This window comes from Coturnix japonica, chromosome 12 (genome assembly GCF_054131305.1).
Source record: "Coturnix japonica strain WE chromosome 12, WE-NBRP24, whole genome shotgun sequence".
In the NCBI taxonomy this organism is placed as follows: domain Eukaryota; kingdom Metazoa; phylum Chordata; class Aves; order Galliformes; family Phasianidae; genus Coturnix; species Coturnix japonica.
The window spans coordinates 17,742,919-17,763,652 of record NC_140674.1 but is presented as its reverse complement, the minus strand read 5'-3'; the positions used below and the strand labels follow the sequence as shown (position 1 = coordinate 17,763,652).

Genomic DNA, 20,734 nt, shown 5'->3' with positions numbered 1-20,734 from the left:
TCCTGTTAAAATTAATGATTGTGATATTTTTATCCAGAGTTTACTTCTTTTATTCCTTCTTTCTTTCTGTTAGTAGTCACTGTGAGAGGATATACATGGACATATTCCTATAAATGCACGACTCGGAGAAATATTTTTCACTTCTATTATTTTATTGCATGGTTTAGCCCAGGCAGGTTACAATTTCCTGTCCAGTTCAATTGATGTCTGGGTTGATATCTGCCCAGCGTCTTGTATTTTGTGCTGACTTTTTGTTAATGGTACTTGGTGCAAACCCAAATGCAAATGTAGCCCAAATCAAATGGAAATATTTCTGCAGGATCACAAGACACATTAAGCTCCAGGGAGTGCTAATTTATCAGTTCTCTTTATTTTGCATCTTCTTAGCAAATATGAACTATGAGCAGTATACCTGGATTTGAATGCTTTTACATTATCTAATGATTTTTTTTTTTTTTTTTTTTTTTTTTTTTCTGTTCAAGTCTGCAAAGGAGCAGGAATTCCAAGCAAAACTGCTTATAAAGTTATCTGTGTCTACCAGCGTAACTGCTATGGTTGAGATTGGACATTTTTGCCAGAGTCTTACAAATGGATTTCCTTTAATGTAATTTAATTAACTTGTTCAGTGCTTCTCTACAGGACTTCTTTATTTCTCTTTGTAAAGATCTTTTTGAAATGCTTCCAAATGCATTGAGAATACAAAACAAGTCTCCAGATTTCTTTTTTCTGTTATAGAATGTGAGAAGTCCAAATACAGTTTTCTAAGGTGACCATGTGAAAAGAGTGATATATGAAAAAGAAGCATAAGTTTTAAATGCAGTCTAAGCTAACTGAGGATAAAAATACCATGAGACGAATTATTTGATTTTTAGATAACAACTGGTTAAAACAAACAAACAAACAAAAAACATAAGAACTGAACAATGACCCTCTTTCTAACAACAGAGAAGTCTAAGTTTGCACAAGATTGTGTGTACAAGATGCACTTGTATTAGTGTATTGGTGTCTATGTGAAACATACTAAAATGGACTAAAATGTCTTGAGAAAAATCCTTCACTCAAAATCTTACTTTTGAGCTGTCTGGAAATACAGCACTTAGAACTGCAACCAGCAATTCAAGTCTCAGTCCCAGGTAAGAAGTATTCCTGATTTAAAAAGAAAAGAGGGAAAGAAAAAAAAAAAAGAAAAAAAAAAAAGAATTGTGAACAGAGATGAAAATTCATTAAGTTTTCCTTTTTCTGGAATTGGGAATTCCTAGGGTTTTATTTTTTGTTCAATATGCGATCTCTTCTACTAAGTTCAAATAAATCTAATGCATAACATCTCATGTAATGGATATTAGTTACTGTGTTTATCTCATTCATTAAGGCAGCCTTAATGTGAATTAATCATGAGAAATATCTGTCCTATCCTCATAATTATTTATTATGTTCCTGTGCTCTGCAGTTCGCAGAGAAAGTGAATGATGAATCACCAGATTGTGACTGGCCCAAGAGTAGGTGTGTTTGAGAAAGAAGATGCTTCATGGAATTTATCTTCCTTCCACTGAATTATGTTACCTTATAGAGTTAGTCTTGTCTTCTGTAAGATTCACTGCTTCACACTGGTGTCTTCAAGGGGCAGACAGAGGTGAATAAGGATAGAATTGGTCTGGCAACAGCTTCAACTGTAAGATAGCAAAGCTTCTTAAATATGCAAGAAAGTTCCTTCTGCACTGTATCTGGGGAGAGAGCTTGCCAGGCATGATCTTTGCCAGGGGGAGTATTTTGTAGGGTGAAGTAGCATGGGAAGCTGGGAATAATATTACTGGCAAATGAATTTCTCTATCATTCTTATAACTAATTTGTTTATTTAAAAAAAAAAAAAAGAAAAAGTATTAATGCATATTCTTGTATCTATAAATCTCTGATATCTGACCACTGACCACTAAAAGAAAATGTTTGTGTCATGTAATGTGGTGCAGACTAGAGAGGTTATTTAACATCTTGTGCAGGAGAGATCATACCAGGGCAAGAGAAAGAGTTGAACGCACATCTCTGTGGCAGCTAGTAGTTCTCTAATAATACCTCTAACTGCTGTTATTGAAATCTATAGTGTGAAGTACTCTGTCAGTAATACTGAGCAACTCTCTACTGTTGTAAAAGTGTTTGACCTGGACTGCAGGCTGTGGAAGATCAGGGAAGCTCTGTTCAGCTCCAACAGGGCATCAGTTGTGGTGAGGTTTTTGCTGTACCACTGTCATCAGAGGTCGGATTACTCCTTCCTCCCATCAAGTTGTCTGGGTCGCAGTTTCCCTGCAGCCTTTCCCACTTATTCTTTATAATGTAAACATCTTTTTTTGAGATATAATGTATCAAAACACAGCTGTACAGAGAGAACAGTTCACAGGTCTCTTCTAAAATGGAGTAATTCCTGTCCTTTGCATGGGGTTTCCTTTCTTAAAAAGGATTTTCTGTTCCTGCTGAGAGCATAGGAACCAAATTCACAAATTCTCAATGGTGCTCCTGCCGACACTTAAACAGAGATGAACTCTGAAAATGTCTATGTGAAATCTGGCACAACTCAGAAATATCATTGCCTTAATCTATGCAAAGTTGAGCTACTAATTGCACTATAGCGAGGGTACCTGACAGAGCCTTATCCTCAACTCCTGCTTAATTCCTTCTGTTGCTCATAAGAAGGAAACATGTTCAAGGCCAACTATTTCTGAAAGAAAAGAATTTCAAGTTCCTAAAAAAGTGAATAGTGACGCAGTTAATGACCAACTGACAATTGAGTTGATTTTTTGAAAACAAAATCAGAAAGCTTGGAAGAATGAAGAACTTTTATTCCTGTTACAGTTTTAAATATGCGGTACATGAATCACAAGATTATGTGTTTCTTGCAAGGTTTGATTTCCAGAATGTTATGTAATTGTAAATGGAAATGCCTACTGCTTCAATCACAGAGCTTTGCTATTCATACATGTAGCCGTCTTTTATATTTGCCTTGGTCAGTCACTTTGTTCACTTGAATTCATTATCACTCGCTGTTCTCATTGGAACCCCTTTCTTCCATCATGTATTTGTAATTCTAGAGTGAATTTTTTCAGTGTATTTTTTTTCCCAAGAGGATAATTTGGAGACCTCTACATATGTCTAATGCCTTTGGAAACCAGAGTCCACACCAGATGTGAAAGGGGCCATTTTCCTTTTTGTAACCAAATGTTTAGTTCTCCAGATTTGACAAAATGCTGCTTTAACTCCCAAATGTATTTACTGCACTGTATGGTTTGCCATCTCTCTCATTATGTTTTAAGTGTATGACGTTTGGCCAAGTGATGGCTACAAGTACTATGTAAAAGAGCATTTGTTATTGAGTGTACCAAGATGGAATGGATAACCTCTTGTGCAGAAATGTACTTATCTGCATTTTTGAAGTTGGTGTCTTAATCCTTCTATTTCTAAGTAGATATAGTAACAACAACATATTTTTTGTGTGTATAGCAAGCATACATAGAAATAGAGCCATTGTATATATTTCAGTTTACTTTCAGCATGCAGTAGTATGAGACTTGATGGGCAAACAAACTTGTCATCCTTTGAAACTTGTGCAGTTTTTAAAAAGGGAAAAATTGGAAGCCTGAATATTGTAAAGTTATTTTCTAGATATTTATTTTTGACACAGCCAGGCTAGCTCTGAAGGTGAAGTAATTTAACAAAACTGACACAGTAGCCTCTAAGAAATTAAAATATTAAAGTGAGTTATTAAATGACATGGTTCAATTGCACTTTAAAAGATACAAAAGCACTTCCGTGTAATATTTCACATCAGTTGACACACACATTCTGTCTCTGATAGTGTTTGCATTCTCTTGACACTATTTTTATGACCTGTCATTTTAGACAGGAGATGATTTTCTTTCTTGAGGTGTGTAGGTGTAAACTCATATTTTACTGTTTTTCACAGAGATCATATGAACAAACAGAGTGAGGAGATATTGGTGCCTTGGAGTACCCCCTCCTGCTCTGCTGGGGTCTGACCCATCCCTGCCGTAGCTGTTTATCAGGCAGCCTGTGCCACAGCCTGTGCAGTAGCTGTGTGTAAATGAATCTTCCAGGCATCATTCAACATCTAAAATCACTATAAGAGAGAATGCTGGTTTTGTTTTTTGTTTTTTTTTTTTCTTCCATATATATGATAAAAAGAGCTTTGAATGAAGGATGATGTTCAGCCTCTTGGTGGTTCATGTTACAGAGTAGCCAATAAAACCTGTCTTTTGCTGCAGTCTGGCCTTTAGAATTCCAGTTTCACTGGAAATTTTTAAGGTCAAGTTTAAATCACATTATAATTTACCATGTACTTTTTATTTATTTACTTATATATTTTAAGGTAATATTGTAACTAAACAATTCTGCTTGTTCTAGTACCTTTTCCTCAGTCAGTGTAATTCATAAATGTGTATTTACATGAACAGCTATTCCTGTGTGAGCTCAACAAGGCAGACCAGCAAATACAAATTACTGTTTCTTCTTAGGAAAATGTGTTGTTTTAAAATTCTGGTTGTTCTTTCTTATATATGAAATTAAATTTTGTTACTAGTGAGCTTTGTTGATGACAGGCATTTCAGCACCACTTAATGAAAGCTTAGAATAATGAAATTAATTTCTGATTGATGTTTTTAAGCCTCGAATGATATTGTGTCCTTCAGTGTTTTATAACCAAAGTAGATCTTAGAGATTTTAAAGTAAATATCAATTTTAACATTACTGGGGAAAAAATAAAAAATTACTTTAGAATAACTAAAAATAGATTAGCATTTAAATCTAGTTAGAAAAGATGAGAAGGGGCTTGCCACATTGGACATCTAACTGAATATCATGAATTAAAAAATTACACTCAGATATTTTTTTTTCCTTCTGCTTAAAGGAAACTGGAAGAATGCAATCATGAGCAGAGGGACAAAAAGTAAAAGTGAAAAGAAGGAAAAATAAAGTTCAAAATGGGAACAGAGGGAGGAGTCTACTGGATAGGCATTATCAACAGGGGAGAGACTATGCCAACTTAGATTTATCTGGGGCTCTCTAACCATAAAACACAGAAGAGGTTCTTTTCTGTAGGCTATAAAAAGGCTTCGATCTTAATTCAGTCTCCATGGGAGATAGCAGGATTAAAAAACCTGCTATAAACTATAAAGAGCAGGCAAGCCTACAAGTTTAACTCCAGTGTTTCTCTGAAAATGATACTGGAACAGCACAAGCAACTTATAGAAACATTCCTGCCTGGAATGGAGCTGTGTTGCCATAGGCTTAGTGAGGGGAAGAAAGAGCACCTGAAATGTGTCAGCAACTAAATTTGCTCTATGAGATCTCTTATCAAACTCTGAGGCTAGGGGACGTAATTGTTTTCTCTTACTTTGGTATTGGACTCTAGAACAAATTACAGTTTCAGATGTCCTTGCAATTTAGCATGATAAAAACTGGACACAAAGAATCCTTTCTGGCTTTTGCTTGGCACTGTGGATCATATGGAATTGCTCTGATATTTCAGTGCATTAATAGGAATATTGAAGGAGAAAAAAGCTTGCAGTGTAAGGTGCAAAATAAAACACAGGGAAAAGAATTTCATGAATCTATTTGAAGACCAAATACTTGCTATTTAGTGAATAAATAAGCATTTAACTGGGGTTATGTATAGCAATACTGAAATTCTGTGATTCAAGTCTGCCCTGACATCATGCATCTACTGTCTACTCAAATAATGATTTGCAAATGTATTTTGTGAGTTTTTACTTCTGTCAGGATGAATAGTTGGAGGCCATTTTGCTGTGATTGGTCACACGTTGGGTGTTTGTTCTCTGTATTGGGTGGACAGCCTAAAAACAGTAGCTGAATATTGAAGGGCATATAAAGGGCATAGATTTGAGTGAAAGAAGAGGATGTAGTATGTGTGAACACTCACTGGACTGAGGTATTGGTCCTTCTAGAATACCCTATCTTCTCTTTAGATAAATTGTCTTGATTCTGGGGAATGATTGTCCTAAATAAATTGTATACATAGGTTTTTAGTTTTCTGAAATACTTATGGTTTCTTTGTCGTCTGTTTCTGACCCTTGCTCATCTATTTTTGGTCAATTTAATTTATTCTTTACATTTTTAATTCCCATAGTATTTGCTAAGAAAGTGAATTTTTAAGATTGTATTTGACAGCTTCAGGATCCCAACTGCCACCTCCTGCATACAGTATACTTTTCCTTTCTAAGAGATAGCTATCTATATATATTTCCCCCAGCTTTGAATGGGTGAAGAATGCTGTTTATCCTTTTTAATTTTGGAGAGAAGAGTTTGGGAAAAGACCCTTGGCTACCATGATTGTAGCATTTTCAAAATGCTTGATTTGGCAGGTTTTAAAGGGTTTTTATCATAATTTTTAAGATGGAATGTTTACAACTCATTGAGCATCATCTTGGGATTTAGAAACTAATAATAAGTCTAACATAAAATAATTACTTTTTCTAGAAATGTTTGTTTTATCACCTACCCTTACTTCATTTCATGCATGGGGGAATACTTCTAAACTCCATATTGCACATCAGAATTTGTTCCTAAATAGTTGTATCTTTCAAACAGCATAGCATGAAACAATTTGAAGAGTAAGTACCCAATTCAAATGGATAAAACAGCTCATTGTTTAGTCGTTTTCTAGTTTTAGGGAAAGAGGATTTACTCTTCCGTATCTAAATCAAGTATACAAGTGCTCTTTTTCAGCATCTGATAAAAGGAAGAATTCTCTTTTGTTTTATGAATTAAATTATCCTACCAAAGGAAAGCAATATATCAAGCATGGGTTACTGCGGGTGGGGTATTTTACTTTCTCAAATCTGGAATCTATAAAATGAGAATTATTTCCCATTGTAAGCATCTCTAAAACAGAAAAAAATCCTCTAATCTTTATTCATTGTTTTTTGAGTTAAGACTATTGTGACTAAAACAGAACTTCATGCAACATAAATAGCTATTTCCCAGCAGATTATTGAGAGGGTAGCACTTTTTGGATTGATATACTTTTTTCTAACATTGTTTTAAAATTATACTTTTAATCTTTCATGCTAGGAATAAAGGATCAATTGACTGAGCCACAGCACTTACAGTAAAAGCAAAACTGACTGCTCTAAGCTAGTGTTGCTGTATCATATGTGATAAGATGTTGTTAATTAGTACTGAATGATTCTCTCTGTATTACGTTGCCTTCAGGTGTACAAGAAAGGAAGAAGTAGAAATCTTAAAAACTTTTACTCAGTCTTCTCTTGTAAAGTCCATATGGTGCTTGGAAAGGACCAGCAAGCAGCACTTGAAAGTGCGTTTTGCATCCATAAATTAACAAACAGCATCCAAGGGCAGTCGCTAAATACATTAATAATTGTGTGAACATGTAGTATTCTTGTTTACAGAAGAGTAGATAGCATCTTGGAGGAGTAGCTAGCAAAAATAACGTGAAGAGGCATGTGAATATGAATGTGGGCAGGTATCTCATTTTCACCCAGGCACACTTTTGAAGCAAATGGTTTGATACTTCATTATATCATATGTGTGCATATTGATTTTGCCTAAGGAAAAGTCAGTGCAGAATCTCATATGAGTAATGAAAGCCCCGATTTTCTGTTTGCTCCGAGGTAGGTGGTAAAAGCATTGGGCCTAAAGGGATTAGAGGTCTCCCCAGAAATTAAGTCATAGATAACCTCTCAAACTGCCAGACTTTTGAGACCAATAATTACACTTGAATGTACCTATTGACTTCTGTTGGTACAAATTAGAATAAAGCTAAGATCTACAAAAGGCAAAAATTGTGAGAACTTCAATGAAGTAGGATGATTAATTAATTCCCTTTCTTCTTTTGAGATGAACTGTGTATACCTGCATTAATTCTGTGAGATCTTTTCAGACAGGAGTACCAAATTAGGTAAAATATCATGACTTGCAATAGCACCAAAACTTAATTCACTCAATTTTGTCATACTTTTCAGTATAAGTATCACACAGGAAAGTTTATATTGGATTTCAGCCTATATTCACAATTTGAATTTTTATATTAAATAGTTTTCATATTCTTTCAGTAGTAAAAGCCCACCCGTGTTTAAAAAATCTGTATGAAGTGCACGATTCATTTCAGTACTTGATGTAAAATCTGGTGTTTACCTGTTACAGAAGTGTTTAATTAATTTGGTTGAGTTTTCTAAAGACTGTTTATACAGCACTGATGACATTTTATAGACTTAGAAACTTGTTAACTTAAAAATTTAATGAAATGTGTTTAAGAAGACGTAGACTTTGGCAAGACAGAAATTTATGAATTCAATTCACATGTTAAAGTACAAACTCTTAATGTTCAGATAAAATTGTATAAGGGTAAACACTTTCTTAAAATACCTGTGTTTAGGAATCTAGTGAAATTTCACACATCCTACACTGCCAGAATAACTGTTGGAAGAATTTAAACAGTTTGTGTGAAGATGTGCAAAATCAGAACTGTTGACTTTGGCAGTGAGTCCATAGTTACTGAAACTGAAGGAGAAACTTTTCCATCTTGTACTGCTCATCTCATTTTATTTTTTAAATGTTTGTGTAATATGTTTGTGCTATCTTCTGTTTGTATTTTATATGAAAACTGTGTAAGGGGTTTAGGGGGATTAGGAATTTGTTTGGTGTCCTGAAAACTTCCTAAAAACAGCATGCAAGACTAATTAGTTTCATACTTGGTTTTTGACAGTTAATTGCTATAAATGTGTGAGACAAATGCAGCTGGTTACTCCTTAGTTTTATTTGTGTATTTTGAAATGTGTTTTATATACATATTCATAAATATAAATAGGTCATTAAATATGTGTATACTTACTAAATCTTTAGAAACACTTCTTGAATTTTATCCATTACTGTCCACGCTTGACTCTTGCGGTCTCCTAACTAAAGCGCTGAAGATCATCCTGTAAAGCCATTGTGGTTAGTTGGATGTGATTTTAAATAATATAAAAATATTAACAGAAAAGCTTAAGCATCAGCGGCATAATCTATTCTAAATGTTTTATCTAATTCTGGATAACCTATAAGTAAATACTTCAACACTCAAGGTTACTTAAGGAGCATACAAGTCCCCATAATAAAACCATCAATTGGTACAGTGTGTAAACCTAAGTTTACACATGACCTGCTAAATCATTCACTCTTTCTTGAAATGCTTTACAAGACTTTGATTCCTTTAGAGAAAACTAGAAGTTAGTTATTATCCTTTACAGAGTTCTAATTTCATTCCTTTAACTAATGAGGGGAAATTCTCATCAGAATCAGCAGCATTTATAATAATCATTGGCAAAAAATAAAATTCTGATTTTTACCACTACTGAGGAATTGTTTGAAAACTGCCAAGATGGAAATGTGTTTAACAGATTTAATTCTCAAGGTCTTTGCTGTTACAGGTCTTCCTTTTCAGTGATTAGGAAAAAAAAAAAAAAAGGTTAAACAAAACTCCCAGCTGCTTGTAATTACAGAGATAGCTTCATTTCTGTGGAATGAGCACCCTCCACTGCTGCAGAGTTGTCAGTATATCCTGAATTATGTCTTCTCTTTCAGGCAGAACTTGTTGATATACAGTATGGGACCATAGAAGACTTGATCCGGATTCAAACCACTACAAATGTGACCAAAAAAATTGCACTTCTGAAGCTAGGACAATCACCTTTACTTTATAAGGTTAGTTTTATGCTTACTGTATTTTAGGTGAATTATTATTTGAGTTGAAAAATATCAAAATGAGGCCATCCCCATTCTACCACAGTAAGTAGATTATTGCTTTGGATTCTGCACTATAGGTAGCCCCTTTGACCTACATGTAACATTTATTTTGCTGCATATCTTAGGGCAGCTCAGTATGATGCTGTATTTTGCCTGGGTTTACCATAAGCTTTTTGGCAAATAAAGAAATCCTTGAAAGAAATAATAAAGTGCAAGGGGGGGAAAAAGGCAGCTGAGGTCAGTTGTTGTTGTGTCTTTGCATGTGTAAGACTGCTGAATTCTCATTTCCACATACCATATGTAGCACTTAACCTGCTGGCTTTGAGTGTGCTGGTGGAAGAAGCAGAGCGCTGTGTATACTCACCTGACATTCAGCTTCTGAGAGTCTTTCCAGTCCCAAGGGGCTGGGTCTAACCTCCAGAGCTTTTGGCCTTGCTGCAGATGTGCTGCTGCAAGCACTGAGACTGTGAGGTTGTAAGAAATAGCATACATTACAGGAGGACTATCATGTTGGTTATGGATTTAAGAAATCACATTTTAACTTCATTTCATCATTACATGATATAGCTGTGTTCTGTGGGTAAGATACCATTGCCTTCCTACTTCTTCTTTTCATTCTTACCACTGTTCTTACCACCTCAGAGAACAGCATTAACTTTCATGGTGTTTCTGCTTCAAAATGTATAAGCAGAAAGGTATTTATCTTTAGTTCTGTTAATTTTACAGACGCTCTTGTAAAGTCACCAGGATTTACTGGCCTGTGGATGGGTTTTCACAGGCTCAGAGTGAGCATCTTGTTTTTTTCATGTTCCATCCTTCTTTGTTCTTTGGATGTTGTAGCTACGTAGGAAGAAGAGTGCTTGCGTATCTGATGCTCATTCTACTGTAACTCCAGCCCAGGCAGAGAGCACAAAGTTGAAGCTCAAAAGTCCGTTTGCACACTAGATGTAATGGACTCCACATATAAAACACATTTAAACACTGAATATCAAGCAACTGCCTTCTATTGCAAATATTTTATAAACAGAATACTGTTTGGCCTTTCAGAAAATACACTAGCCAATAAATAATTAAACAATTCATTCCCAATTCACAGAAGCAATTATAAAACAACAGTAACTCCAGATCTTATAATTAACAGAATCAGGATCTGCTCTGTCAGCCACAAGAAAGTACGGTCGGGACTACAACACAGGTTTAGAAAATAAGCACTTAGTATTTTTTCTGCAGGAATAATATTTGTCTTAATAAAAATGCCATTTTCATCTGACTAGCTTTAGCTGTTTGTCTAAATTATTTAGCTGCAATCTAATTAAGTTTGTGAAAGGTCAGTTATCATTGTTGGAACTTGGCTGTTGTGCACCATTTCCGCCGATAGATCTTATACTGTATTTCAATGCCAACTGACAAAAATAATGAAATAGCAGTTGGAGCTCATAAAATAGGAATTTGATAAAGATGCAAAGCTTGCTGTGATAGTGTTGTCTACAGTGTCTACAGAATAGACTTTTTACCAATTAAATTCTATTCTTGTATGCACTTTCTATGTCTAAATTACCTAGTGCAGCTGAAGGAGCAGAGCAAGATACTTGCTCCTGTGGACTGTCTTAGGATTTTTGCTCTTTCTGCTGCAGTCTGGTCCAAAGGAGTACATGCTAATTAGTGGCTGAGCACTCATTTGCTCTTCTGAAAGGATCCATTTTTGCATATTCAGAGTACTGGGTAATGTGAATCAAAGTGTGATCAGTGTTGGTCATCAGGAAATTGACTTTGAAAACATGCTGCTGATCCAGCTGAAGAGACAGGTCACCTACATATATTTGATGTCACTTTAATAACAGATGCTGAAGTTGTGAGGGGAAAGTATAGCAATCCCTCAAACGTGTGCTCATCTCACACAGGTAGAAAGTTTGCTTTTATTTTTGTTTCTTCTTTCTGAGGTTGTAAACTGTCTTTTTTAAGATATAAATTGTGCCTCTTTGGATCTGAAATGACCATAATATTTTAAAAAATGAGGAAAATATGTGGAAGGATAGAAATAGTCCTTTGTAGAAAATATTTGAACTAAAAGAGAAAGATTGCATTAAACAGCTAGTCTATGTGTGCAGTATCTCAACACTGAATGTATTTTTTGTCTGCCTTTTCCCCCTGATGTTTGCTTTGTGTTTACTGAGTTTACTGTAGCAGATGCTTTCCTCTACCTTTATTTTCCTTATCTCTGTTGTCCACGTGCTTCATTTTTATGTCACATTAAAATAGAACAGTAGGTCATAACAGAGATGTCACTGTGTGTGTGTGTATATATATATATATATAGGTGTATTTATATATCTTGTTCCTTCCTTTTTCTGTATTCAACTTGCGTTCTTTACACTTTAATGTTCTTTAATTTCTCATTATTACTACCTTTATTGTACAATTATCTTTCTTAGGATTTGGGCATTATTTTTGAAGGACTTTCACAAAGATGTCTGAAGAGGTTTCATCTTCATAACAATTTTTAATCTTGTCTTTGTTTTTCAGTTTTGAGTTTCCTATTGCATATGCAGTGGTAGCTTAAAACTGGGGTGAAAGAATGATAGCAATGGTTCAGGGGCTGGAGAAAGTTGCAGAGGGAACAAGACAGAGTCACTGACAGGATTACAGTTTTCAAACTTCTGTGATTACTCCTAGACAAGTTTTGTGGCTACAAACTGGAGGATTTTTAAGAGCCAGATAATTTCATAGTAAAGAGGGGTTTGACTTGGAACAAGAAAATCTTTCTTAAGGAGAAAACTGTAACTAGAGAAATTTAAATTGTAGATGGAGCCCAACTTCTGGAACCATCTTCCAGAGTAAATACTTTTTTTTCCCCTACCTTCAAATTAAATGTGACTGCTTTTTAGAATTCTGCTACAGTCCAACAGTAATTATTTTTGCTGGAACTCATGTTATTGGTGAATTTCAGTGACTAGTTATGTACAGTAGGTTAGAACACATTCACTATGTTCTTGAATAAAAAGGATACATAATTATGGGGAAAGGTGATTAAATTGATCACTAGTGATGAAACACATAACACTTGTGATGTAAATTACCTTTCTTGGAAAGAGCAGCTTGAGTTGCCTGCTGTGTTTGTAGACAGAAACATCCTCTTCCAATGGTATGAAATGTGTGGTGACAAAAAGACTGATTAAACAATCTCACCAGCACACAGATACTCTGCCCTAAAGCTTCTCTGAGTATATGTCATGACTGTGAGCACATAAAAGAAGCCAGGGGATGTGTCGTTTTTTTGGTGTTTTTATTATTCTCCAGAAAAACTGTGCAGTAATGTTGGTATTCAAACTCTGGAAAATATCATGACTGGATTCATTTTTTGAAGAATGGTGTGAGTCTGGATCATGATTTAATTTTTGAATTTGGGGATTTGAGGAAAAGCGATAATTTTTAACCTAAATTAACTTCTAATAGAGTAACAATCGCCCTGGAGGCTAAATTACTTAATCTTTACAATGTGTGCACATTAACATTTTTCTTACATCTGTTAAATGAAAATGTTGTACTAATGTGTAAATATCTGTATTTATTTTAAATATTTACAGTCTTTGTAAATATTCATAGACCTGATTTTTAACTGTCATCGAGTTTAGAAATGTGGATGTTTGCATTTTTATGCAGGGATTTGTGGTAGCCACTTACAGGCAAAGATTTAGTAAATAGAAAATAGAATAAAAGTCATTTACAAAAGGTCTTCTATTTAAAAACTGCATTTAAAATCCGTTTGGTTTGGAAAGTCATTGCACATTTCTAATATCTACACTGTTTGGTTGCTGGCATTTTTTTCTCTCAACTTTGGATTCTTTCCATCTGGCTTGTTTTATGGCTAGCATACACAACTGTAAAGATCATGTTTTAAATCTCCAACTAGGGCTCTGTCTCTCCTTCTATCTTCTGTTCCTTATGCCTATATACATGTGTGTCTACTTGTGTATGTATACAAACTATATAGATTAAATTTTTTCCGAGGACTCTATACATCTCGTATGCATTTCATTATTAAGGACAGTGGGTTTTTTTGTTTTGTAGAGTGATTTTCTTTCCAAGGCACCTAGAGTGTTTACATACTTCCCTTAGGAGTACTGTGAGGTTTATAATGATATTATTATCCTCTTGAGAAGCTCTTCTTGAAAATTCAAGCCATATGTGTAGCTAGTATGAAAAAAAGTTATAGAAGCATATAAAACTAGACTTGCAGAACTGGATAGGAAGAGATCACATAGTCCATTATTTAGGGTATCTACTATGATTCCTGGTAATTTTTTGTTTTCTTATTTCCAGAGTAAAAATTTCCAGATTTTTTCTCACTAATGGTTTCCTGGACTGCATTATTCAGTTCTGCATTTAAAGCCTGTTAATTTTGCCCTGTGCGCTGAGAATACAGCAGACTCCTTTTCCTCTGCCATAACCTCTTATATCGTGCTTTTCAGTATTCTCCTCTTTAGACTGAAAAAAAATGTTTTCGTCCATGTTTTTTTTCACACTATTTTATGTAGACCTTCACTTGTTCTATAGATTGAACTCCCTTCTATTAGTTCAAAACAGATGTTGGGGATTTTTTTTGCCCCCAAACTGGTTGGTGTTTCATCTGAGCCTAGTCACAAATTTCTACAAAACCTCTTCCTTTGTTCTGTTTTTCAATTGGCTTAAACTTGCCTATGTGTAGTAACATTTGTTTGAATAGCGTCTGGTTTTTCAGGATTTCTGTTACTTGTTATCCTTTTAAAATCTAATTCCAATTGCTGTAATCACAAGCTCCTCTTGAAGAGGCACAGGTGATTTCAGATTGTTTGATAGTGGTCATATTTTCTGATGCAGAGTTTGTGGTTTTGTCAAGTTGCATTCCTACAAAATATTATAGTTCTTACTTTGCCTTTGAGGATCCACTGTTTGCCTTGTGGTCCCTCTTTTGTAGTCTTCGCTTTGAGTTTGTAACAAGATTCCTTCTTAAAAGTCTTCAGCTTTCGTTTAGTGTTCCTAAACCCTTTCTTCACTCAATCATTTAGTAAATTTTAATTCACTTATGTTATTAACCTTCCCCACCTCAAATAGCTCTTTTCCATCCATTAGATACAATCCAGTTGGAAGAAGGTTTTGTTGAATTTTTCTTTCTCACTTCTAAAAAAAAAAATAATAATAAAATACCCGTGCCTTTAAAAAAAATTGCTGGACAAGTAGTCTACATGAAAGAAACATTTGTAATTGTTTTCATATTATAGTCAATCTTGTTTTGAATGCTACATTTAGTCAACTGTTTACCTCTTCCTGATTTCATGATTCAGGGAATGGTAATGCATAAAGTATTTCACTGTTTAGTGAGAAATTTTGTTTGTTCTGAAGACCATAGGTTTTCCTTCATGTGAAAGCATATCAAATTTAAACAATTGATAGATATGCTTCTCAATTATATTCTACCTACTTTGATGACAGTTCTTCCTCGCTCCTTTTGAACTGAAGGAACAAGCTATAACAGCTAATTATTGAAACCTGGAGACATCCTGCACTGAGGTCATAAATCTGTTGTGTTTGAGTGACTGAAAAATCCATCCCCAGCCCGGAGTACACACCCTTGATTTTAAAAAAGGAAAAGTAACTGCACAGATTTATCACTTAATGTTTAATCCCAAAGTCATATTTAAAATTATTTACAAACATATTTTAAAACCAAGCTTAAAAAAGTGTGTCAATTCTGATACATTTTTGTCTCCATGTGAGGTACTGTGGGAAAGAAAATTGAGAGATGATATTGACTTGCAATCTGTTGATGATTTAAAAAAAAACCCTCAAAAGAGTGGTTTTGTGCTGCTGATGGTAACCAAATCACACTGAGCTCTATTGTTCAGTTCGTGGAAAGCTGTTCAACTCAGAATAATTTGAACCGAGCATGTCGATTTACCTTGTACTTATTCCAGCGTTTGAAGGATGATGTACTGTGACCCAGACCACCTAAACATGAAAAAATGCCAGTATGGTTAGAAATTCAATCTGTATCCCTCCAGATTAATATGGAATAGTTGACAAAAATTTGCTCTCTTATCCTTTTAGTGAAGTGCACTGCAGTAAATAAAAGTAGAGAAAGAATTCCTGCTCCATACAGTAAAAATGGGGAAAAGTAATTCAGGCTTTTAAGCAGCAAGTTGAATATGTAAAGGGTGTGTTAGGAGAAAAACAATTGATGTCTGGGAGGGAGCATAATTGTAGCACAGCTTGTCAATATTCTCTACTAATTAACATTTCGGTTGCATCAGTAAAAGGACTTTCAGTTATTACTCATTTCCTTTTCAATTACAAAATCCTGTGTTTGTTTGGATGGGAGAAGTGTGCTATTAGCAGAGTAAATGAGGGGACATGTAAGATAAATAACCAAAAGTAGACATTGATTATTTTGCATTTCTGATGCAACAGTATTTTTCCAGAATGTTTTCCATAGTCATTGATGTCTTGTGTAGGTATTTGTATTCCCAGTTGAGGGTCCTACTCACTTTCTCATCTGAACTGATACTGAAGTTCCATTGAGCTATTTCATTGTGTATGTTTCCTTGTTATCTTCAGTAATGCTGTGCACTTGTTTTTCTCTAAGAAAATTAAATCTAAATATTCCTATACTCGCTTGAGTGTTTAAGTGCACAAATATTGAATCCATTTTTGAAAAATGAATCCAACTCCATCATGAATCACAGTTTCACTGTTTTCACTATTTTATCACTATTTTATCAAGTCCTTTAAAAGTGAGTAGTAAATGCACTCATCTGATTTACTGAGTGCCATTATATATATATATGTGAGCCCTATTTACTGAGCCCTGGTAAATAGTGCAAAGTCAAGCAAAATGCCTTTGTTGTGAGGCAATTGTTCTGAAGCAAAGCTTAAGCAAAGAAATCCATTGCCCTGATTTGTACCTCCAAGCCTTACATCCACACAGCTGATCAGATGCTTTATGCACCATGTCTTTCCATCATAAAATATATACTGTTCAAATCAGATGTTCTAGCCTTATTTCTGGCCTTGGCACTTTTCCTGCTGCTTGATTATATAAGGAATTTGAGGGCATTTCTTTTCTCCCTAAGCAACTAATTGAGCTAGCCTATCACATTTGTTGAACTTGGACTTTACAAAACAACCATTTACAAATGATACGGGCCCCTTTTCATCACACGTGTTTCCTGCATATACTGTTCAATTTCAACAACAGCTGAGAAGTGGAAAAGAAAATAGAAGATATGAGAGCTTTGAGAAGAGATGGAATGAATATGTAAAATCTCATTCTGTCAGAACAGATGTATATGCATGAAGGTTTTTCCAAAATACCAGATACTGAAGTAGTGATACACCCCATGCCATCAGCCATCCCAACTGCTCACCCAAAGAACTCTGAGAGGATAATTATAGACCAGTACTGTACACACTGATTATTTTTCATGTTTATATTGACTGTAGGACAACACCTTATTACTATTTTTTTTTAATTTTATATCTTGTTATCTGTCCTTTTAAAATGCATCTCAGTTACGCTGTTAAGAAAATTGTTTCAGTAACCTAGTGAGTTCTGTGAATAGAAATAGCTTTGAAAATGGTCCTACAGAAATATGTCCAGGTCCAGAACTTGACTATATTCATTTATGTTCTGCATGGGTTTAAGAGCTGGTCTGTTAGAACTGGTTCACTAAACCAGTGTGATTTATTAATGAAAGTCTGAATTCTGGCCTTACAAATACACCTCTAGTTTGCACTGTAATCAGAACTTCAAGTAGAACTGTGATCTTGCTGTATGCTGATCACCAGCCTTTTCAGTGGTGTCAGCAGAATCAGATTTTTAGACATTGTATTCCATAGCCTATAGAATTTTTTTATTATTTTCCCTAGTATTAATTAATGCACTGATTTTAGATTTTCTGTAGCTGGATTTTGTGGAACATAGCTGCATAAAATATACAACTGCCTGTCCTCAGGGCTTGGGAAGATCTATTATTCCTTTTTCTTTCTCTATTTTCTTGGCAGGGGCTAGCAGGTTGCTTTTGGTATTATATCTTCTCATTTAATTAACTTCAATTAATTCACTATCATTACCAAAAATTTGACCAAGTTAAATTTATCTTTATTGTTTACTGTAGGTTCAATTGTAAGTAAATGGCAATTTACTTCAATTTATTTTATCTTGCTATATTTGAATGTCTCTAAGTGGGTCTGGCTTTTGTGCATAGTGCTTTTCTGTGTGTATGCTTGGGGATTTTTTTTGTACTGTTTTTGGTTTTTTTGTGCTTTTATTTATTTATTTATTTTTCCAATTTTGAATAGATTCTAATTGGTTTTCTGAGCGCAGTTCATTCTCAACATACAGAACTGAGGTTTTGATAATTCATGGTGATTGTCTTAAGAAAAAAATATGGGGGGGGGGGGGGGGGGGGGGGTTTTGATACAGAGAGATCAGCTAAGGATGTTGTATGTGAAAGGACTGCTGATCTTCCTGATGTTCCTTGGAGGAGGCTGCTTTACATGATCATCTTGGGATCCCATAAGATAAATAGTAGCTTTTAACCGATAGTTCCCATCACCTTCTCATCACTTTTACCCTTCAGATTTCTCTAAAAATCAGCTTCTTCATCAGATTAAATAATAATAATAATAATAATAATAAATCATAAAATATCATTGCTGGTGGTAAACTTGTAATTGTAAATAATAATAAATGCATTGACTGAGGTTAGTCAGGGCAAGACACTTATGTCTGGATACTGGTAATGTTTTACACAGAGGACAGCGTATTTGCATTTTGTGAAGGCTGAAGGAGTGTCTGTACTGACAATTGAACCTTTTATTTATGTTTTCCTACTGCAAGTTGTTATGCAGCTGTCATAAGAACTCTTACCAAACAGCTTCAGAATGGCCTTGAGGTGACCTAGAGTGACCACCTTTCTGCTAAAAGGAAGCATATTTTTCATTTCCAAGTCAATCTTGCTTTTTTTTTCTCCTGAGAGTGGGAAGTGCTTATGTTGCCTTTATAGCTGTATTCAGTTATCTGTGATGGTTTTATGATATAAACTGTCCGTTAGGGAACTGACCTAACAGCTCATTTCAGTCTGGCTTCAGAGAAAAAAAGATAATGTTTAATCCACTTAACCACTTGACCATGTCACTGTATGTTTATCATGTGATAGTGTATATGAGAAAAAAAACAAATTCAAATCTGCTGGTTCGGGTGATTCTTGGATTCCAAGTTTAAAAGAACGTTTGCAATGTATTACAAGTCAGTTATTGTACAACTGACTGCCATGGATGCTGCTCACTTTCAATAGGTATACTCTCATAGCAATGCAGGCAGGCCATCATGTCTATATGGGATATACTGGATCTACTGTTTCCAATATCAGACAAACGTTATAAGCTTTACACAGGCTGAGCTTCACAGTGTAAGTTGGCTCCAGTGTAAGAGGCTTAAAGAATGAGATACAGGGAAGACATTCAGAATGCATGAGGAGAATTGTGCACAGCCTTCTTCTTCTGTGTAAGAACTTCATATAAGTGGCAGTCTCATTCAAAATGCTACCTACCGTTCCTGTTTTAAAAGATCCAAGAAATAGATTATAATGTTTGCATGTTCAAAGACACATGTATATCTCCTTAAAGAGGAAGCAGCTCTTCCTCTTGTTAACTGGTGTTGACTTAGACTTCATAATGGTATCTTGTTAATATTTTGGTCAAATTGATTGCAAATCTCACAGCTTCATTTTTGAAACCAGTTTCTTAATATATTTTATTTTTTTTTTACAAAGCTTATATTTCATGTATCTTGAAATCCACATACTTGAGTTTTCTAGTTAATGCCATCTGGGATTTTTATGCTGATGGTTGATACATTATGTTTATTGCTTTAGGAAATTTAGAGGAGAAAGGATGATGCACAGTGATAATGCAGTAATACAAGTGTGGTAATATACGGCTTGGAATTTTACAACTGTCTGAATATAAGTCCTGTGCTTATTGTTAGATGTGTTTATGGTAAAGGAAACTGAATACAAGCTGCATGTAGACACAGAAGACATTTGGTTATGGAAATTAATCATTGAATAAAGCAAGTTATATACAATAATTTGGCAATATTAAAGAATATAATTAAACAAAGGAAATGTCACTGGTAAAACATTCTTCAGTTGAACATCACCAAAAAAAAAAGCTTTGAATTCTTCTCCTTAAACATATTTATTTCATAGTCTACTTCTGAATTTAAATAAAGCAGCAGTTATTCTCTTATTAAAGAGGAACTTGTGCATTGCTCCAGTATTAGCATAGCATCAGTACAGTTAAGGTCCATCTACACAAACATACATATGACCTTCAAAAGATTCATATCTGAATCTGTCTCAAACGTGGGCAGAGCGAGAGACTTTGGAAAGAACCACAACCATCACAGACTTGTAAATTCAGAACTGATTGGGCAAAGGCTTGAGAGCATTTCTCAGACCTTCTGTTGTTACCTGATCTCTGATCTCAGACTTGTACCTTTCCTGCCTTCTGGTTGCTAGGAGATCACTGTACTGAATTGTCTTTCTTAGAACTATGTGTTTCAGAACAGAAACAATTTATGATTCATACTAAATTTAAATGTATGGGGTTTTTTTCAAAATAAATAAATAATAAAAATTAAGCCTCTCCAGAGAAATGGAAATAATTGTATTGACTACTTCGTTGTTGAAAGGCTAGGTAAATACTCAAATGCAAGAAGACAGATTCATTAACAGCCCTTTCTGGGAAATTACAGCAATTTTCTTCCCTAGCTTAGGTCTCTGGGGAGGGAAAAATAAACAAAAAAAACACAGTGGGAAGTATTTTAAAAGATGCCTGGACCAAAGAACTCTGGTTGGTTTATTGGTGGAAAGCAGACCACAGCTTTTTCAATGATCTTTTACCTTCATTTTGAACTTAGTCATAAGAC

At 34.8% G+C, this 20,734-nt stretch overlaps 1 protein-coding gene across 18 annotated transcripts in view; it reads left to right on the top strand.

The window, feature by feature from the left end:
- NAALADL2 (N-acetylated alpha-linked acidic dipeptidase like 2) overlaps nucleotides 1-20,734 on the top strand; it is a 338,435-nt gene that overhangs the window by 202,123 nt on the left and 115,578 nt on the right. For all 18 annotated transcript variants that reach the window (XR_014933329.1, XR_014933328.1, XR_014933327.1 and 15 more), the window contains one exon: nucleotides 9,604-9,723. Coding sequence is in view for 15 of the 18 variants with exons in the window: in XM_085513285.1 (XP_085369411.1) it covers nucleotides 9,604-9,723 (120 nt within the window). In the remaining 3 variants the exon portion in view is untranslated. The remainder of the gene's footprint in view (nucleotides 1-9,603; nucleotides 9,724-20,734) is intronic.